Genomic DNA, 21,670 nt, shown 5'->3' on the forward strand with positions numbered 1-21,670 from the left:
ATCACCAGCTGTGTAGTGGCTGACCTAGGCGTATAGACGGCGTCTTTGTCACTCTAAGCAGCTTGGCTGGTGACTTAGCCTCGCCTTTTCTGGTTCAGCTGGGCTGGCCCCGTGGAAGTGGATATCTTTAGCCTCCTCCTGCGTCGGAATCAAAACTAGCCCAGAACCTCTAGATCCAGCTACCAATTTACAGAGAACACAGACGACGGAGAAAGGTGTTAAAGGACATCGCAGGATGCAGGCAGCAGAATCTAGGTTGTGAGAAACCACAGGACAAACGATATTGTTTATTCAAATAAATAGCAAGGAAAGGGAGAAAGGGAACCTATAGATTCAAAACGATTTAAGAGACATAATGCATGGCACTTTGTGGATTTTATTCGAATCCTAATTCAAACAAGCACATTGGGGGAAAGGTATGATATTATAAGAATTGGAAGTTTGGGCACTTGATAGATCATGAAATTATGGAATTGCTAAATTTTCAAAATTTTAATTGTGGTAGAATACACAGGAAATTTACCATCTTAACCATTTTATTTTTGGTTGTCAAATGATCTTTAATTGAAATCTTTTCCTTTGTAGTCCTTAACTAGCTGGGCATTCCACTGCATCACTGCACCCTCTATGATGTCATGAGGGTGGTGACCATCAACATTGCAGCCCACAGACTGGGCAGTCCCGGAGAGCTCTTTAATGGTTCCAGAGAGTTCTCTAGCTAAAGATGCTGCATCTGTCAGGCAATGTTGACAATCTCATCAAAACTGATATTTCCACTGTGCTTGATAATTTTTGCTTCTGTGTGTCTCTTGGCGGTGCTTCGAGGGCTTTGCTGATCAGGGCAGAGGCAGAAGGTACCACCTCAATCTGGGCCTGTCTGTTCTGCATGGTCAGTTTCACTGTAATCCTCAGACCCTTCCAATCACGGGTTGCTTTGGCCATGTTATCACCAACGTTTTTTGGAGAGAGACCCAGGGGGCTGATCTTGGGGGCTAGGGCAGACGTGGCACCGACTTCCCAGTGGTGCACCTCAGGTTTACTACTAATCTCATTGGGATTGAACCAATAAACTTCAGCGGCCTGGTGGAGGTGGCTGGTGTTTGATGAAACTGGACTCCGGATGACAGAAGAAATTTGCACTTTGGCTTCCTCCAAGTTAAAAGCCATAGGCCATCTTAACCATTTTTAAGTGTACAGTTCAGTAGTGCTAAGCACATTCACACTGTTACGCAACCAATCTCCAAAACTTTTTGTATTGCAAAAATGAAATTCTGTACCCATTAAACAACTCCCCATTCTCTCCTCTCCCCAGGCCTTGGTAACCAAGCTACTTTCTGTATGAATTTGATTACTTCAGGAATCTCAGGTAAGTGGAATTGTACCATATGTGTCTTTCTGTGACTGGCTTATTTCACTTAGCAAATGTCCTTGAGGTTCATTTATATTGTAGCATGTGTCAGAATTTCTTTAAAATCCTGCCTTAAGAAAGGCTACCTTAAAAAATGCTGAATAACATTCCATTGTATGTATATACCACATTTTGTTTATCAATTCATATGTTTATAGACATAGGAATTGTTAATTTTTAAATTGCAATGGGGTGTGTATGTGTGTGTATAAAGGCATTCTTTTAGAGAGTCATACTGAGATATTTACCAATGAAATTATAGGGTTGCTGGCATTTGCTTCAAATTAATACAAGATGCGGGAGAGGGTATGGGTGGGGATATAGGTGAAAACAAACCTGGCCATGGGTTGATAATTGTTGAGGCTGGGTGGTTATACTACTATGTCTGCTTTTCTATATACCGGGGATGCCAAAAAAATGTATACACATTTTAAGAGATGTTGTCTATGCTCAAGCAGGAGTTCGCCGTCATCAGAAGTGTCTGGATGCTGATGGTAACCACTCTGAGCACCTCTTGTAATTGCAGAAATCAAACGTGACTTGTATTCATCTTTTGTTATTCGTATATATTATTACAATTAATAGTTTTTTCCTTTCTTAAAATGTGTATACATTTTTTGGCATCCTCTGTATTTAACCTTTTCCGTAATAACATATAAACAAATGAACAAAAAGCTGGCCAAGTTAACAACTACCCCTTCAAAGCAGGGAGTTCATGAACATATTTTCCAAACACGGTCTCAAACAATCTGTTGGTGAAGGACACCCCTTAGTCCTCCCCGTCCTCCCACCATTTTGAGAAGAGTAGCCTAGTTCCCGTGAGTATGTGGGGAATGAATTCCAATTCTGATTTCCCTGATCTCCAGTTTTCTAGCCTGAGGTATATTTACAATTCAGGTCCAGGAATTTGGCTTAACAAGCCCAACCTGTTTTGCTTTGTTTTTCCAAATAGCTTTAGTGAGATACAACTCACGTACCACAAAACTCACCAGTTTAAAGTGGACAATTAGATGGTTTTTGGTGTATTACACTATTAATTTTTTAAACTATAGTAAATTATATAAAACATAAAATTTGCCATTATAACCATTTTGAAGTGTACAATGCAGTGGCATCAATGACATTCCAACCTGTTTTTAGAGTCTGGGTATTGATTCAGCTTTGAAAGTCAAGAGACATCTTAGGACCAATGTCTTTTTAGGATTTATTGAGTAAGTGAGAACCTGAAAGTGGTCAACACTTTCCAGAAAAAAGGATATTTAGTTCAAGTGTAATTGGAATGAGCTCAGAATTCCATTCAGAAGCCTAGGAGGAAGGTTCTAAGTCCACCATCTAACAGGTGAATACTTTTGACTTGTTACTCTTCGAGTTTTTTCTCCAAAAGGAATGCAGTGCTGGCCCTTCTGATAGCAGAGGTGGGGGCCCAGCCCATTCAGCCTTCCTTTTGCTTTATCTCCAGGACCACCCAAATCCCTGGTGAAGGCTATATTCCCCAAGGGACAGACATTCTGTCTCTCACAATCATTTGGAAAAGAAGACTTTTTCAAAATAAGAGATTTAAAAAAACATGAACAATCAACTTAATGACAGACTTCTTTTCCTCTCTTTTTTATCCTCAATGTTACGCTGGTAGTAAGTAAGCCATGAATAAACACTTGTTGAAGTAGGACACAACCTTATCCCACAGAAATCAGTCTGTCTTCTGAACCCTATTATCAAATTTGTTTTTCTGCTCACTTTTTTTCCCATTTTGGATTGCTAATACAATAGTTATCATAATAACCCCTTTGTAGTCACAAAATATCTTTCTTTCATTAGCCTCATAGAAGATGAGGACTTCCATCCTGTGGTGAAGAGTCTGGCTTTGGGGACAGATGTTTTATATTGATATTGAGGGAAAGCAGAGTTTGCCACCCCCAAATATACCTTTTGAGATATTGATTATTTTAAGCTGATTATTTTCAAGAAACGAAAGACTCAGGAAGAAACTTGGACCTTCCCCCTAACTGCCTAAAAGAATTTATTTAGAGGACCTGCTCCAGGAAGGGAGATGTCATCAGAGATAACTAACTACAGTTTAATATAAACTAGTGCGTGACAGACAGACAGGAGCCTAGCAAGGACCATTTGTTAAGTCCTCCCTATGTCCCATCGTTCAAGGTGGCTCAGTAAACATCTATTTACCAAACATTTGCTTTTCCATCTCCATGGGAATTGCCTTCCTGCCCTGGAAGTCCCCCAAACAACACCCCCTACCCTTCTCCTTAGCTCAAGATGACATATAAACCTTAACTGCCTGATCTGTCCTCAGGTCTCATACTCTTATGGAACCCCCACATGTACATATGTAATAACATTGGTCATTTTCTCCTGTTAATCTGTCTCATGTTAATTTGATTATTAGTCTAGAAGAAGTTAAAGGGGTAGGAGGAAATATTATTTTTCTTCCCCACAATGTTCTGGCTTTGCTACTTATATTAGCTAATGTACCTTTGGTCAGGGCACTTCACATCTCTAAGCCTCATATTTACAAAAAGAAGAACATATTCGTCATATTTACAAAGAGAAGAACATAACTGTCCTGGTTGTAAAAAGGAAAGGAAGTACTGAAATGTGGAAGGAAACCTTACATACATGGCAGGTGTTAAGTATTACCATCAATGTCAACCTGTATCACAAGCATCCTTCCACTGAGTCTTCTGGACTACTCAGCAAACTTCTAACATAGCATAGCAAACTTCTATGCCTCCAGCCTTTTTACAAGGTGTTTCCTCCTTTAAAAAAATCTTATTCATTCATTTATTCATTCATTCCTGGCCTTCACGGAGACTTGGGTCTCCCCTCTAGTTCCTGGTGTGTGGAGCTTCTGCTCATTTTCCCAGAAGTTGACATCACTATCCCTAGCTCCTTACTGCTTCTTCCATGACACTGCTCTGTCATACTTAGGCAGGAGAAACTCCCTTCTGTTTTGAAATTCATTTAATTTTGCCATACAACCCTCTACACTTGCTTGGTGCTGTCATCTATTAGCTTCGGGGTCATTCCTGCACAGTCACGGGAGACTTGGTTTCTTGACCTCATTTGACTCCTCTAAGTTCCACCATCCTTCCAGGGTCCTCAGTGTCCCACACCCTGGCCTGGTAGGTGCTAGCCCCATGCCAGCAATGCCCACTCACTTGACTGTTTCAGCAGTCAGACCCTAAACCATACCATCCAGAAGTACTTCCCCTTTGATGCCTTTCATATCAATACCACACTCTGGTGACAACTCATCACTTCCCTCATTCCCATGGGCCCCTGTCTTTGGTCCCTCTCTTCTTTTCCCCCCAGTCTATCAGAGACCTGCTGCTCTCTGTTTCTTTCCTCTGTGGAGTAGACCGCTGATGCATTACTACTGTTCTTTCAGTGCCCTCAACTTCCTCATTCTCTTGTCCTTCTACTGTACTCAAACGGCAAACTCTGGTTTTATCATAAATATCTATATCTATATACCTACATCTAGATATCGTGTAAAATAATATCTGAACATCATTATATAGTTATGGTTTCTAAACTCCACTAGGTGTTCAAATAACACTTGTTGAACTTGGCACACTAGAGTGTCCAAATTTTCACCCCTTTCCTAACCCTTTCATTTTACTCTAAACCCTTCTCTTGTCCATAGTTAGATGTGTTTCTCCTTCAGTGGTTTGTGTACGTTCTTCCCTTCACCTTAATAACTTCCTGTGTTCCTTCCCAGGCACCAACCGTCCTCCAAAAATACTCTTAAAAAGTCACTTGGTAAAGTCCTGATTGTCCGCCTTCCTGCATTTTCTTAATACACAGTGATTGTTCTGGGAACCTTACTGATTCCAATAGACATGTAGACCCCACCCCTCAGATTGTGAGCCCCTCAAAGGCAGGTATCCCCCACCCCCTTTTTTTGTCCTCTCCTCAGCACTCCTGCAGTTCCTGGAGTGTAGCAGGGGACCCACAAACTTTTGTGACAGTGAGGTTCTTCACAGTGCTTAGAACAGGACAGGAGGACCCCACGAAAGGGTCTCGGCGTGCCAAGGGGCCAAGGCTCTGCTGGACCGTGCTGTTCACCTGGGTCCCTGAAAGGCCTTTGCTAAGTGAGCCGCAGAGGGGAGGAGCAGTCCCAGGCAGAGTGAGGCCTGGGGCCAAATGCGTCCAGGGCAGAGGGTGATGGGAAGGTATGCCGTAGGAGTCACTTTTTAGGCGCTGGTTTGTTGCATTGCACAAACCCGGGTGTAAACCTCAAGCTCACCAGCGTGAGTCAGCTGGGCCGGCGGCGGCGGGCGAGGGAAAGGTGGGCGAAGAGGGCGCCGCGCACCCCGAGGCCTGCGCCGGAGGCGGGAAGAACCCGGGGGCTACTCGAGACACCCCTAGCGGCGGCCCCCTCCCCAGCCCCACAGGTGAGCGCGGGCCAGCCGCGGGGCGGAGCCCGTCGTTACCACCCTCCACCCTCCAGGCGCCACTACCACCGCGCAGGTAACTCCCCGTCCGGCCCTCTCCCAGGCTCCCAGGGCCTCTTCGCCGGGGCCACCCGCGTTCCCCAAGGCCTCTCCGCCCTCGCCCCCAGCCCGGCTGCTCACGTAAGGCCGGGCGCCTTTGTCCCCTCCCCGATGGCGCCAGCGCCCAGTCCGAGAGGGGCCAGCGGCCGGGCGCATCCTGGCACCCAGCTCACGCAGACCCAGTGGGTGCGGGGCCGGGGCCGGGGCCGCCCCGCGGGTGCTCACTGCGGTCCAGCCCGGTCGCGGCCGCTACCCTGGGCTGGTAGCGTAGCGTCTCCAGGGTGCGCTTCTCCCCTCCCCATTTCTCCGGGGCCTGGGGAGCCCTGAGATGGCGTTGGCGGAAGTGAAGCCCCGCGCAGAGTGAAATGGCCTTTCTGTCCTCTCCTCGCCTATACACTCGTTAAACAACGACCCTCGCGTTTCCCCCATAATAGCTGGTTAGGGCGCACTGGGCGGAAGTACGATGCTGCTACAAAACAGCTTTCTTTTCCCAACAATTTTTACAAATTTGATGTATAATTTACATACAATAAAATGCCCCCTTTTAAGTGTGCAGATCGGGGTCTGACAAATTATACACTCCTGTAACCACTACCCCGACATAGACCATTTCCATCACTCCAGAATGTTCCCTCCTGCCCCTTCCAGTCAATCCACATCCTCCTCCCCTCCCCCCCCATTTCTATCATAGCTTAATTTTGCCTATTCTAGAGCCTCATAAAATGGGATCATTCAGTAAGTACTGTCGCTTCTAACAGTGCGTTTTTAATGGCTGTTGACAAGGTGTCTCTTGGTGCTTCTGATGTTTTGAGTTGCTCTAGGCCTGCACTATCCAGTGTGGCAGCCTCTGCCGAGTGGAGCACTGGAAATGTGGCACGTCTGAATTGATATGTGCTGAGTGAACACACCTGATTTTGGAGGACTTAGTACCAAAAAAAAAAAAGATGTAGAATGAAAGCATTTTGGATACATTGGGTTAAATAAGATTATTACAGTTAACTTCATCTGTTTATTTTTTTACCATGGCTACTAGAGAATTTAAAATTACACAGCTGGCTTGTGTAATGTTTTTGTAGGACAGCAGACAGTGTAGCCCTACATACTCCTATTTTACAGACAATTTGTCCCGCTCACTGTATGTAAGTGAAAACTTCAGTCTTCACATGGGAAACAAAACGTCTCGATTGAAGGAAGTAGCTTGAAGAGCCTGCCTTTTCCTGCAGTTTTAAAAACTTTGCTTCAAACTTTTTGTTTGTTTAAAAGAGGTTTAAAAAGGACTAAGTGTCTCTTTGGTATTAAGTGACATAATCAAGAAGGTCTTTGTAAAATATCTAATGTGCTTCAAAAAGCACATTTGAAAATATATACAACTCGTAATTGCCTACACTCCACTTTTCTATGGCATTTTTTGATTTTGCTAACTTTTATAAATGGGAAGTCATTTTAACAGTGTGACGGTGCCAGAATAAGGTATAATTACAGCGCCGCTTATTTGTGCCTTAATTGCACAGGAAAGGTGAAGTCTAAGAGCGCAGGGACCTTAACTTTTTGTTCACCCCAGGAATCCCCAGGACCTGGGAACATGCTAAGCGTATAGTAGACATTCAGCAAACATTTGTGCGCTGATTAAATCAGCAAGTAGATGGCTCTGAACATAATAACAGCTGACTTCATTTAACACTTCGGTGCACTCTTGTAAATGCCCATACACCTCTATAAGGCAGGCACTGTTTTGATCCCTGTGCACTGCATAGGTAGAGAAAATTGAGGTTTAGAAAAGTTGAAGAAGTTGCCCATGGTCAGAACTGTAAATGACAGAGTAGCATTTGAATCCAGGCTCTGACTTGAGGAGGGGCAGTTATCAAAATAGAAGAAGTCAACAGTGGGATGGGTAAGGGAGGGCTGTGAAGAAATTACCACTATAATGACAACCTGGGCCAGTAGGAGTAGAAAGAGATGAATATTCAGATACATTTTGGATCTGGGGGTGGGGTGGGGGGTGGGAGGAAGCATTCTGGGTTTGCATTGAGACTCTTAAGCTAAATGAGTGGATGGCCAGGTAATTAGGGAAGAGGACCAATGTCGATGAAGGAGACCAAGTGTATTGTGTAGAGAAAGGCAGGCCCAGGGACTTAGGGAAGCCATTTGGGATGGGACATGTATATTGGGGATGGCTTCGGTTTACTCGCCCTCGCCATGGTCAGGTAGTTCAAATTCAACTCACAGCTCAGAAGTGAGATAACTTTATACCTTTCAGTTAAGATAGTTTGCTTTGAATGATAAGCAAAGGACAATACAAAATCAGGATGGGCGTTCCTTTGAGGAGGGCTGACAAATAAGATAAATGGGTGATTGAAACCATTCCTCCCTGATTGCATTTGTGCTTAATTTCCAAGTATTTAAAAAGATTCATGAATTAAAATAGAAAGTGGGATTTATACTTATTAGCTTTTATTAGTTACTTTCTTTTTTTGCGGTTGTAATTTTGTGTTACTGGTCTTAGTTGCCCATTTGCCTGCCATCCATGACTACGCAGATAACGTTGTTAAGGCACATGCGTGGTGAAATGGCAAGCACGGAAGGCCCCTGCACAGGGACCCTTTAAGAGTACCTCCTGGGACTCCAGCTGCCCTCTGTCTCATTCAGCCACAATCTCCACTGGTTTTTATAGCCAGGAGTTGTGGGGACTTCTCTTCCAGGCACTGGAACCCCAGGGTGGGGAGCCTTATGTGGGGCTAGAACCCCTCACTCCTCAGGGGGACTTCTGCAGCTGAGATATCCCTCCTGATTTTTAACTACCACACATGGGTATGGGACCAGGCCTTCCACGTCTGCCATTCCTTCCAGTCTCATAGTAGCTTCTTCTGTATATCCTTAGTTATAGGACTTCTGTTCAGCTCGACTGCAGGCAATTCTCAATGATGGTTGTTCTGTAGTTTAGTTGTAATTTTGATGTGGTCATGAAGGGAGGCAAGCACAGCATTTACCTATTCCGCCATCTTGACTGGGAGTCTCCTCCCCTGAATTCTAAGGGATTGTTATTTTTCCTTTATGCAGGTGAAGAAACAGGCACAGAATGGATTAGTAACTTGCCCAAGTACAGCTTGTACATATCTGTCTGACAAGAGCACCTGATCTCTTATAAATTTTACCATGCCTCTGAATCCCAGAGAAATTTGTTTATTCATGATGAAGTTTGTTGCATGACAGAGTTGAGGTAAATGGAAAATCAGGTCAATGGAGTCAGCCACTTTGCTTGCAGAAAGTAGCCACATCTTCTTAAACATGTTGACAAAAATTAAAAGCCTGAAAGATAAGACTTTGTTTCAAAAGTTTCAAATATCTAGGATAGATAGAAAAATGCAGTATACTTTTGAAATTCTGGTTTAATTAACACACTACTTGCTTTACTGGTTTAAGAACATGTTTCTCTTCTCTGATCCTCAGTTTTATTACCTTTCAGATTATATCTGGGTGTTGGCACCCAGCCATTCCTCTGCCAATGAAGTACATTCTGGTCACTGGTGGGGTCATTTCAGGCATTGGGAAAGGGATCATTGCGAGCAGCATTGGGACGATTCTGAAGTCATGTGGACTCCGAGTTACTGCCATCAAAATCGACCCCTATATCAACATCGATGCGGGCACTTTTTCACCTTATGAGCATGGTATGAAAGAGAACCACTTCCTCACTTTTAAAGCACTGGGTTAAACTCTTTCAGTTCTTTCTTATATTTTGGTCATTTCTTTAGGATGGAGTTCCAGAAATAGAGCTGTTGGATCATACATTATGAATATGCGAATGTTCTCATTGTCGTTGATACATTGTTCAGATTGCTGATGACATTCCAAATCAGTCCACCCTTTTAGAAAACAATGTGAGGACACCGTTTTTATTGCACCGTTTGCAGTATGAATTAGTTTTCTTTTATCATAAAGGTTATATATTTCTCTTAACATTTTATTGTTAAGAGAAAATTCAGACAATGTAGAATATATGACAATTACATTGACAATATATAATAGCATGAAGAAAATAAAAATCATCCGTTTCCCACTTCTTGGAGTGACTATTATTAATGTGGACATTTTGATGTACATAGTAATTATTTTTAAAAAGACATTAGCCCTTACTTTCATTTAAAATTTTTTACACACAATCAGGAAAGTGCATAAATCATGTGTATCTCTTGATGAAATGAACATACTGTGTAATCAGCCCCCAAATCAAAAACCAGAAAACCCCTTTTGCCCCAAACCACCAAGGTAACTGTCTTGTAACACCATAAATTAGTTTTGCTTGTTTTTGAACTGTTAATGAGTTGACTCTTACAAGCTTACATTATTTCAAATCTAATTTACAAAACTTAATGTACTGTGAATATTTTTATGTATTCTGTATTCTTAAAGGCTTCATAGAATCTGAACAATAATAGGAAATAATTTCCACTGTATTGATATAAACAACACTGTGATGGAAATCTTTAAAATTTATTTTTTTAAACACCTAGGTATGGAATTTCTGATTTGACAGGTAGGTATGTTTTTCAGCCTTTTGACACGTAATGCATATTGCCAAAGGTTTTTAGGTTCATGATCCTTTATTTATAACTCTAAAATCCATGAAGTTCTGAAATTTTAAAATTCTTCATAGGTTTGTGGCTATTTGTAGTCTTGTTTCAAAAATGTTGAAATTGAAAAAATTTCATAAAGCGGTAGCTATTTCTAGTCTTTATTTCACTTGGAATGTGTTTACTTTGGGGGTGTTTTCTAATATATGGAAAGTATTCTATGTCCTTTCTATAATCAGAGAAATTCCAAATTCCAACTTGTATCTTGTCTCCAAGATTTTTCCGATAAGGCTTGTAGATCTGCACCAATTTACATCCTCATCAACAGTGGAAAAAAGACCCCGACTCTTTATATCCTTGCTGAATATTATTATTTTTACATTTTACTAACCTGAGCATAAACCAAAAAACCAAAAAAGGGTATTTCATCGTTTTAGTTTAGATTTGATTTTCATTTTGTCTCTAGAATGATTTATGCAAATCTATGGTAGACTGTATTTTTGTTTGAAACTGTCACCCAAAGTCCTTCTGTGGAGTAAATTTCCCCGCTCCATTGATGTTGGCCTTTGGCCGCACAGGGTGGTTAACTCGACCTGGTTTGTTTGGAACTTTCCTGATTTCGAAACTAAAAGTCCTGCATCCTGGGAGCCCTAATTAGTCCTGGACAAAGTGGAGAGGTTGGTAGCCATATTTGGCCATGTGATTTGTTCTGTCTATGGAAGATTAATGAATATGACATATGTCTTCTTGAAGCACAAATTTTCAATGCAATGGCATGATTTGGCTCAGTCTCTCCTGTGCTTCTGCCCTCTGCCATGAGAACTGCCTGACCCATAAAGAGATATATTTCTCCTTCAGCCTGGGTCCTGGAATGAGAATGCCCAGGAGACTCACAACTGACCCACAGCCCCCATGTAACATGAGGGAGAAATCAATAAATGTTGTGTAAGTTGCTGAGATTTTAGGCTTGTTTGGTATGCAGTAAAATTGATGAATGCCATGTGATATGCCAATTTTCCTTTGGGTTTTTAAAATGATTTTAAAGAATACTTGGTGTAAAGTATATTAACCTATATTTATCACATGTATATATTTTTACTGTTTGAAATTTGTCTTAATATGACCTCTGTGAGTTCCTGATACATTTCAATTTACCATTTATGTGATTAAATATATCAGCTGTTTCCTTTATGGTTTCTGCCTTTGATGTCACCTTTAGGCTTCTCTGCCCCAGGAATACTTAAATATCCACCCATATTTTCTTCTGGCACTTTTATAGTTTAATTTACTTTTACTTTAACGTTGTTAACACATCTGGTGTGAGGTAAGGATGTAACATAATTTGTTTTTTCAAAATTTTTTTCTGACTATACAATTACTCCTTGTGGCGTTTATCAAAGATTTCATCCTTTCTCCACTGACTTGAAATACCACCTTTTATTATGTACTAAATTTCTGTCTATACTTAGGTCTGTCTTTGTACTCTGTTCTGTTCCAAATCTCTTTGTTTCTTCCTGTCTACCATTTTAATAGCTGCAGCTTTTTATTATCAAGTAGGTCAGGACTTTTCTCATTATTTCTTTTCTTCTTTTTTAAAATATTTCGAAATGTTCACTGTCTTCAAGATTAACTAGGAATTATTTTGTCAAACTTTACAAGAAATCAAATTGAAGTTTTTGACAGGAATTGCTTTAACTTTATAAATTAACTTGGGAAGAATTAAACACTGAAAGTATTGACTGGCCCATTCAGGAACTTTATAAGTGGCTTTGATTTTATTCATAACTTCTTTTATGTCTCTAAAGTAAGGTTTATAGGTTTTCTTCATGTAAGTCCTAACATTTCTTTGAAGTTTATTTCTGAGTATTTTACATACTTTGATTTGTGATGATATCTTTTGTTTTTGAGTCACATGTTAAATTCCTTTATATAATAGAGACCTTTTTGGATATTTTGGTTTTGTGTATTTGTTAATGTTATCTTATTCTATATTTATATATATTGAAATATATATGTATTTCAATCTTCCTACATTGTAAGGGCTTTTATTTCTATTTATTTTTTGGTTTGGTAATCACACCTGTTTTTCTTCCAAATTAACTTTGCTGTCACTATCAAGTTTTAAAAAATCTGTTGGAATTTTAATTATAATTGCTGTTTTTGAAGACTTGTCATCTATAGTTTTTCTTTCTCTTCTAAGAACATAATGCGTACATACTTTTAAAATTTAGGAATTTATAATTTGAAGACCTTTGCCATATACCTGGAGTACTGCCAAACTGGATCTGGCTTAAATTACCTAAAGGGGTTTCAGAGATCTTCTCTTATTTGTCAGAAGTTAAGATGATCAGAGTAAAAAGACTTTTTCATAGATTAGTGCTTCCTGATTAACGTGAGAAAGTGGAATTTGAACTGGAAATAGAATTTGGGAAATAGGAAAATATTGCAATTTCATCAATTTACTCTTTTGTCCTTAGAGATCTTCCCCACAACACTTAGGTACCTTATAAGGGAGACATAAATGAGGATATAAAAGGTTTCTGATTAGGTTTGTAAACGAGCCAACCTTTTTTGCTGTGAACATCTCACAGTGGGAGTAAATGATAGAATTTCCTTAATCAGGTTCAATTCTTATAAGGTGGCTTTAGAACATTGGACTCCAAATTGACGCCCCCAAGTGACACTGGAGACCCAGAGACATGCCCAATAATCAACGCAGGTATTCCTTGTGTGCTTAAGTCTACATCTAGATCCTTTTTCATGGTGCTGTTGTGCAGGTGGCTCATTGCACACACTGGTTTTTTTGCCTCACTTTCACCAAGTTGCCCCATGGGCTCCCTGGGGCCCTGCTTTTCACCTACTGTTTGTTTAATTGTGGCTTTAACCAAGAAGGGAGTCAATTAAAACTTTCTTATGTCACTTCCAGAGTCCAAGATACCTGTACTTTGAAGTAAATTGCTATTAATTTTAAAAATTGCTGTTTCAGAGTCCCTTTTTCATGTGGTATATGATGAGTTTGAAAAAGTTAAATCTTGAAGACAGAATTTCAGTAAGCATTTAAAAAAATACCATAATAGGATACCGGAATTTTTCTGATGCATTTTCAAGGATATAATTGAATTGTTAAGTTTTTCCATCAAAATAATGAAATGATGATAGAATATGGCTTATAAATAAGTCTCTTAGCAGCTTTTTAATAAAATGTGTCCGTCTTTGAAAAATGATCTACTGGGAGCAAATTAAAAATTTTTACATTGCCTTTTTTTTCTAGGTGAGGTGTTTGTCTTAAATGATGGTGGAGAAGTTGATTTAGACCTTGGAAATTATGAAAGGTTCTTGGATATTAATCTTTATAAAGACAACAACATCACCACTGGGAAGATATATCAGCATGTGATTAATAAAGAGAGGCGTGGTGACTTCCTGGGGAAAACCGTACAAGGTATTATATTCCACAAACATTAGGGAGCCCTGCGTGCTGAGCACCTACATCCTGCTCTAAATAGACGTGACCGTGACGAGGTCCTTGCCCTCTACCAGTTCTAATCCTTTTCAGATCTTTCCCTTTTCCTCAGAAGTGTCAAGTTCATCCTCCATGTTCCTGATTGTATTTTCATCAGTCTTTTTTTCTTTTTTACTAAGGCCATTGCTTCCCTTAGTCCATATATTGCCTGTCTTGTCTCTCTCTAGCTTTTAGTTATAAAATCCATGGAGAACCATTTATTCGTGTGTTTTTTTATCTGATTGATTGGGGTGCAGCTTTTTTTTGTGGTTTTATTTTTTTGTTTTTTATTTAATATGTTCTGTTTCTCCTTTTCTCTCATATCTTTGCATGCGTGATTACTCCCCTTTGAAGGACAGCATTGGGGAGGGACTGAGGGATTGAACTGGAGTGGCAGGTAGCGTGGGCTGACCCTTTTTTCACCAACCCTTTCCCTCGATGGTATGGTTCTCTTTTATCTTAGAAGAGATTCCCTCACACACACCTCTGAAGTCTTGTATTTGTAAGTTCCTACATGGTAGGGTAAAGGTGATAATTCCCTAGCCCCTTTAAATCACTTTCATGTTAGAACCAGCTGAGAAGTAGATGTAGGATTAACACAGATCGAGAGCAAAAGATCAGCTATGTTATTGCTAAAATTGGATGGTGTGGCTTAGATCTCCAGTACAATGATGCTTTCTAATAGTTTTCCCCCAAGTGTCAGTCTTGGGAAGACCCACGGAAGGGAGAGTTGCTGCCTCACATCTGTGTTGTCCCAATGATGGAGGAGAGGGCAAGTCCCCAGACCTGGACCCGGACCCCTAATCCCTGCGCTGTCCACATGGAGGCAGAACGCAGCAGACCTCATCCTCCCTGAAAGGAGTGGGCCAGGCATGTGCAGTGGGTCGTTCCAAATGCACTGATCAAAGATGACTTCTTCCTGCCTTCCAGGGTGCTGCAGGGGTGAGGTGGGGCAGGTGACAGGTGCACCTTTGCCTCAGCTTCCTAAAGGCTAACGTTTCTACTTCCTGCCATCACATTAGGTTAGGTGGCTGCGCCGAGTCCCCATGCCCCACGGGTATGTCACTTTTCTGTCTGTTCAGTTGAGATAGCTAGCTGCAAGCCTGCTCACCACCCAAGGGAACCTTGGGCCTCATAGACTTGCGGAGATGTTACCTTTTGTCCTCTTCAGCTGACATTAGTAGGTACAGGCCCCTGGTCAGCACACAGACCTTGTCTATACCCTCTTGAGTGGATTCCCCCACACTGGCTGGTGGGCTGCCTAGGGTCTGCAGGGCCCGGCCACTGTGCGTCCCTCTTTCCTCTGAAGTCTAGCATTCAGCATCCTAGGCAGCCCTCCTTGCACAGTTTTTTGTTGGCATTATAGGTGCTTTCTAGTTGCATCAAAGATGGTATTTCTGCTTTCTGTTTCTTGTGCTCTGGGGTCGGTCAGTTTCAAGAGAAAAGACATAACACTTAAATGACTAAATCTATACTGCACCTGTGGTATTAATTTCAGTGACGGAAGATAATAGCATTAGGACTGTAGCTTATCTAATTTGCCAGGTGGCTGTCAGGTTATTTGGGAGATCTAAAGACAGCGATACAGTGATGGGGCGGCCGATTAGCTCAGTTGGTTAGAGCGTGGTGCTAATAACACCAAGGTCGCCAGTTCGATCCCCACTTGGGCCACTGCGAGCTGCACCCTCCTTAAAAAAAAAAAAGACAAAAAGGTAGTGATACATTCCTTTCTCGTGACCATGAAATAAGCTTTTGTGCTAATTCATTCTTTCTACAGTTGTCCCTCACATTACCGATGCTGTCCAGGAGTGGGTTATGAATCAAGCCATGGTGCCCGTGGATGGGCATAAGGAAGAGCCCCAGATATGCGTTATTGAGGTAAGCATGGCACTGTTCTTTATAAACTTCGATCCTTCTGGGTTTTTAAGCATCTGATCTTTATTCATTCAACAAATATGTAGAGATGGTCTCCTGTGTGCCAGACACTGGGCTAGGAGGTGGATTACACCGGGGAGTGACATAAATGGTCCCTGCCCTTGTCACAAGTCAGTGGGCAAGATTGGCATTAAACAGAGTAAGTACCCTTGGGGTGGGTATGCAGCAACCTGCATGTGAAGACATCAGTTGCTTATGACGTCAATGTTTGGGGCTCCTCTACCAAGCCTGGGTTAGGAGTCTCCGGCCTTGAGGAGCTTGCAGATCACCCTGCCTCACACAACTGAATGCATTCTAGTGAGCGCTATTTGAGAAGCATTTGCAAAGTGCATTGGAAGTAGAGAGAGACGGAGTTAGGGAAGTCTGATGGTAGAGGTGATTTGGAGGTATTAGCAGTTTAAAGGAAGAACATAGTATTTGAACTTGCTACTTGTTCACTTCTTCCCTTACTGTCAATGTGCAGAATGAGAATAACATCCATATACTCCTTATCTAAATGTCAGTTGACGTAATAGCTAGGCAGGAGAGCAGAATAATGAACATTTTGGTTCCTAGGGTCAGACTGCCCAGGGTCAAATTCTTCCTGTGACCCCTGAGTGGTGTATAGGTCAGTGGTTAGAGTCTGGAGCTAGATTGTTTGTGTTCATAGCCTAGTTGGGTCCCTTACCAGCTGGGCGACCTTGGACGAGTTCTCTTAACTTCTTTATGTCTCAATATATTCATCTGGTAAATAGGGATAATGATAATACTTAACTCGTTGTTTTGAGAATTAAATAAGTCAGTACATTTAGTGCTTAGAATAGTGTCAGATCTATAGTATGTGCTCAAAAATTATTAGCCATTATTAAGGTGCCTGTGTGACTCTTGGCAAATTACTTCTCAAAGCTTCAATGTACTCATCTATAACAATGTGATAATAATGTAATATTGTAATAATGACAAGATGATAATAACAGAGTTGTTGTGAGGATTAAATGTGACAATATAAAAGCACTTGGCAATGTCTGGATTTCGAAAGTGCTCAATAAACATGTTAGCTGTTATTATTGTCATCGCTATCGTGTTAGCAGATAGATATTATGCTATCTACGAGATCCATTTTGTTAATAATAGAGCTGATAAACTTAACATAATGTGCCATAGTATATATTCACTATTTTATACTACCGCAATGGTATGGCTGATAAACTTAATATAAATGTGTAAGTGTGCTATACAAAATTTTCTCTTCCTTGGTATTTATTCCTTCACAATTTACGAGGCAAGAGGGAATGCTTCCTTTCTAATTTTTTAAAATTGGAGTATAACACAAACACAGAAAAGTGTACATATAGATGTATAGGTTGATGAAGTTTTACAAATTGAATACACCTGCCTAATTAGGCTTGCTTCCTTCAAAGATATTTACTATCTAATACAGTGAATAGTTTGCAAACAAATTGGGCAATGATAAAAACAAAGAGTATAAGAAAAGAGAAAGGCAGGTAAAAGCTCCAGGAAGAATACCATCTGATATGAGAACGGAGATGTAACGGGGCATAGATTGACTCTACAGTGAAGGAGATTGACACGCTCACTCCATTTACTGATTTTCAATTTTTGGACTCAATCTCAGGATCCATCAGATGAGGCTTAAAAGCAAGGATGTAAATGATCTCAGCTTTGAAAAGAGTATTCCTGAGGTGGAGGGGGTGGAGAAGTATTGGGGGTGAAGGAGGGAGATAAGAATCTCATTTACTCTGTGAGGTGCCTACAGATACCGTCAGCACATTCACTCGCTGCTTGATGACAGGGAATGTCTGAGTTCTGAGAAATGTGTCATCAGGTGATTCTGTCACTGTGCGAACATCATAGAGTGCACTTACACACACGCCTAGACGGTCTAGCCTACTGCACACTCAGGCTGTTTGGGGTAGCCCATTGCTCCTGGGCTACAAGCCTGCACAGCCTGTCACTGTGCAAAACATGAGAGTAAATCAAGAACAAGCGAAAATGATGCAATCAAGAGACGCGCGCAGTAAACTTGAGATATATGGGGCTGCTGCTGGCGTAACATGGCATACTGTTTTACAGCAAACATTTCAAATAAGTAGATAGAGTAGACTCTAAAATAGCAATAAAAATTCTAGTGTAGTAAGTACATAAACCAGTGACATAGTCGTTTATTGTCATTATCAAGTATTACGTAGTGTATTTGGATAACAGTATAATTTAACATTTGTATACACTACAAAGCGATCACTCCCAAAGTGTAGTTACTATCCATCACCATACAATTAACCCCTTGTACCCCTTTTGCCCATCCTTACCCCTGTTTCCCTCCAGTAACCACTGATCTATTCTCTGTATAAGTTTGTTTTTGTTGGGTTTTTTTGTCCTTTTTTTTTTCTTTTTACATTCCATATATGAGTGAGGCATTTGTCTTTTTCCTTCTGACGTATTTCGCTTAGCATAATAGCCTCAAGGTCCATCCATGTTGTCACAAACGGCAAAATTTCCTTCTTTTTTTGTGGCTGAGCAGTATTCCATTTGTGTGTGTGTGTGTGTGTGTGTGTATCACATCTTCTTTATCCATTCATCCATTGACAGACATTTTGTTTTAGTTTTTGTAGGTGAAAAAATAGCCTTTTCTTAAGACTATTAGCTTAATCACAGGGAAAGTTCCAAATGGTCATGTGTATGGATGTTTTTGCTTTTTATTCTCTGATTCTACTCCTTTTTGAAAAGTCTATATTTTTAATAGTAATCACAAAAAAAGAGAAAATTTTTTTTTTTTTTTAATGTACTTGAGCTGCCCCTGAACTTCATTAAAACATAAGCCCAATTTGACCTTGGGATGAGCCTTATTAATACTTTTTAATCTTCCCAGCTTTTCTAGCCATTGTTTTTGGAGAATCATCCTTGAACAAAGCTTTCATATTGCATTCTGGGGCTGGCACACTTGAGTCTCTTTGTCATCATTTTACAAAGAACTTTGCTATAGAGTCAGACTTTAATTGTTTGCACAATGAAATAAAGAATTCTCAATGACATCTCAAATTAAATTGCAGTTTCCATCTCAACAAACAACAAGCAAACATTTTAGCAAACAACATGCATATTGTTCTTTTTTTTTCATGTGTATGTTCTTTATATTTTTTATTCTGCTCTTGAATTGACTTGTTTGGCTTAACAAACATTAATTTAGCACTTTAATAACTAGTAGCTTTATGATAACTACAAAGATGAGGAGACAATGACTCCTGCTATTCAGGACTCATTGTCTCAATTTTTAATGTCATGGAAACAGAGAAACGGTGCCACGTTGTCCCTAGCAAAACTTCTTCTCCATACAACCCTGATGTTTGTATTTGCTTATCGGACATTAATTAGGTCAGACATCCTTCTGGGTTTGTTTTAAGTTGTGCTCAACATTTGTGTTTGTGCATGATTTAAGCTTTCAAAGAAGGGCCGCCAAAGCTGATTTTTAGTTTTAAGTGTGTAGAAGCTGTTGAAATGTCTCCTTTTTGTAGTGAGGCGTTGATGTCTCAGGCCAGTGGAGCTGACAGGCTTTAGTACAGGTTAACTAAGCATGAACCTGCAATAATTTTTGCCTGGCTTAAAAGAATAAAAGGTCCCTCCCTCGCTCTTTCCCTCCCTCTCTCCTTCCTCCCTCCCTCCTTTCTTCCTTCCTTCCTTCCCTCCTTCCCTCCTTCCTTTTCAAAAGAGAGGACACCTTTCTTTTAAGGCAAAACCGACATTGCACATCTCATTAATTTGCTGCGGCTTCAATTTCAACTTTGGATAGATCTTAAAATATTGTCATGAGTGCTATTTTCCCTATTATGTGGGGAAATAATTAACTTATGACTATTCTAGTAATAACACTGAAACTTTCTGTTCACGATGATAATGGGGAGCCAGAGGGGACGTAAGGGAACCTTCCGAATTAGCAGAGAGAATGCAGTACCACTGCAGGCCACGTGAGGGCAGAAGCGAATAATGTTTAAAGTTTTTGCCTCCTTTTTCCAGATTTCCTGTTGACTCCCAGAATGCCCCCATCAAAAAACAGAAGCTATCTCCATAGGGTTTAGTTTAAGTGCAGACCTCTTTTTTTTCCTAAAAAAAAATTTTCCCCATTAGATTCTCCTGCACTGTAGTTATTGAGCCCTTATATTGCTCACCCCCTGCCAGTTTCCTGATTGCTTGTGCTCTTCCTTGGATTTTCATAATTAAGATTGTCATTCTTTTACAGAACGATCATATGTTTCTATCTGTTCCATACCCGGGAAACTTGAATTTTAATTATGTTTTACTATCTGAGTTAAAGATAATTTCTTCTGTAGCAATGAAATCCTGAGACTTCTTAGTTTGATTTCATTGTAATTATGGAAACAGGTACCAGAATGCTGTTACCTAGGGCTTATACTGAATTTTGACACCCTTCTGTCCTGTCCTGACAACTAACCTAAACCCCCAGTGCTGTGTGTAGGGCGCTGGGCTTATGCTGGAGATATATGGCAGGCATGTTCCTGCCCTCATGGGGCTTACAGCCTAGAGGGGTAGAGAGACAGGAAACAAGGACGCAAATAAAATAATGGCACCTTGTGGTGAGTTATCAGGAAGGGCACAGACAGGGTACTGTGATAGGGAGCCGGGGGAGGGAGGCTGCTTTAGGTGTGTGATCAAGGTTGGGCTTTCTGAGGGGGACACAGCTCCCTGGGCTGAAGGATAAAAGGGAGATAGATGCAGATGAAGAAAGAGGGTCGGAGGGCGGGGCAGGAAGGAAGGGCGTGCCCATCTGAGGAACTGAAAGACCAGTGGGACCCAAGCACAGAGAGCAAGATGTGGGGGTGGGGGTGACAGGGTGGGGACATGAGATGAGGTTAGAGACTTGTGCAAGGGCCAGATCAAATAGGGCCATTTGCTGGCTGCATAAAGGAGTTTAGATTTTATTTTTAGCGAAGCAGTGAGCCACAGAAGGGTGTAAGCACAGGAGAGAGATATTCTGAGTTTTTAAAAGGTCACTCAGCTTGGTGTGTGACAAATGGTTAGATTGTAGGACTGGAGAGGGTGGAAGTTGGGAGGCTATTAAGATTGAGGGTCAGCAAACTTTTTTAGTAAAGGGCCAGATAGTAAATATATTTAGCCTTGCAGGTCAGAGAGTCCCTGTCACAGCTACTGACTCTGCAATTGTAGTGCAAAAGCAGCCATAGGCAAAATGTAAACGAATGGGCATAGCCATGTACCAATAAAACTTTATGCATAAAGACAGGCAGCAGGCCATGGTTTGCCACCCCGTGGTTTAGATTACTGCAGTAATCCTGGCAAAAGATGGTGTGGGTTTGGGTGTCTAGGATGAAAGCAATGGAGAGCTGTGCAAGAGGTTTTGGAGGTATGACCCACTGAACTGGGTTGGGTGAGGAAAAAGGAGCATGGAAAATGACTTCCAAGAATTCTAGCTTGAACCATTTGGTGGGAGGAGATACTATTTGCTGAGATGAGGAAGCACCCAGAGAAACAGGCCCAGAGGTCGGGGACCAGGAGCTCAATTTGGGACACGGTAAGTTTGAGTAATTATTGTCAAGGACAAACTGGCCACAAAGCCCAGTGGTGCTGGGAAGAGGTCAGGGCTCGAAGTAGATTCCAGACCCCATCAGGTAGCAGAAGCCAGAGAAGATGGTGAATTCTGGGGCTGGGCCCACCGTGATCTCTTCTTCTTTAACATCCAGAACATTCCACGTAGTGCTGAAGTTTTACT

General features: G+C 41.1%; 1 protein-coding gene and 1 pseudogene across 5 annotated transcripts in view; one reads left to right on the forward strand and one right to left on the reverse strand.

Annotated features, from left to right (window-relative positions):
• CTPS2 (CTP synthase 2) overlaps window positions 1-21,670 on the forward strand; it is a 99,250-nt gene continuing 77,580 nt past the window's right edge. The window contains exons 1-5 of one of the 5 annotated variants that reach the window (XM_033106687.1): window positions 1-416; window positions 1,313-1,366; window positions 9,386-9,590; window positions 13,765-13,935; window positions 15,773-15,873. In XM_033106687.1, coding sequence (XP_032962578.1) covers window positions 9,425-9,590; window positions 13,765-13,935; window positions 15,773-15,873 — 438 coding nt within the window. In that variant the 5' untranslated portion in view covers window positions 1-416; window positions 1,313-1,366; window positions 9,386-9,424. Of the gene's footprint in view, window positions 417-1,312; window positions 1,367-5,563; window positions 5,900-9,385; window positions 9,591-13,764; window positions 13,936-15,772; window positions 15,874-21,670 lie in introns of those variants that run through there. The other 4 variants (XM_033106678.1, XM_033106693.1, XM_033106672.1 and 1 more) reach the window with 4 other exon arrangements.
• On the reverse strand, window positions 589-1,295 carry LOC117022585 (60S ribosomal protein L12-like; annotated as a pseudogene).

Source organism: Rhinolophus ferrumequinum, chromosome X, assembly GCF_004115265.2.
Source record: "Rhinolophus ferrumequinum isolate MPI-CBG mRhiFer1 chromosome X, mRhiFer1_v1.p, whole genome shotgun sequence".
Lineage (NCBI taxonomy): Eukaryota > Metazoa > Chordata > Mammalia > Chiroptera > Rhinolophidae > Rhinolophus > Rhinolophus ferrumequinum.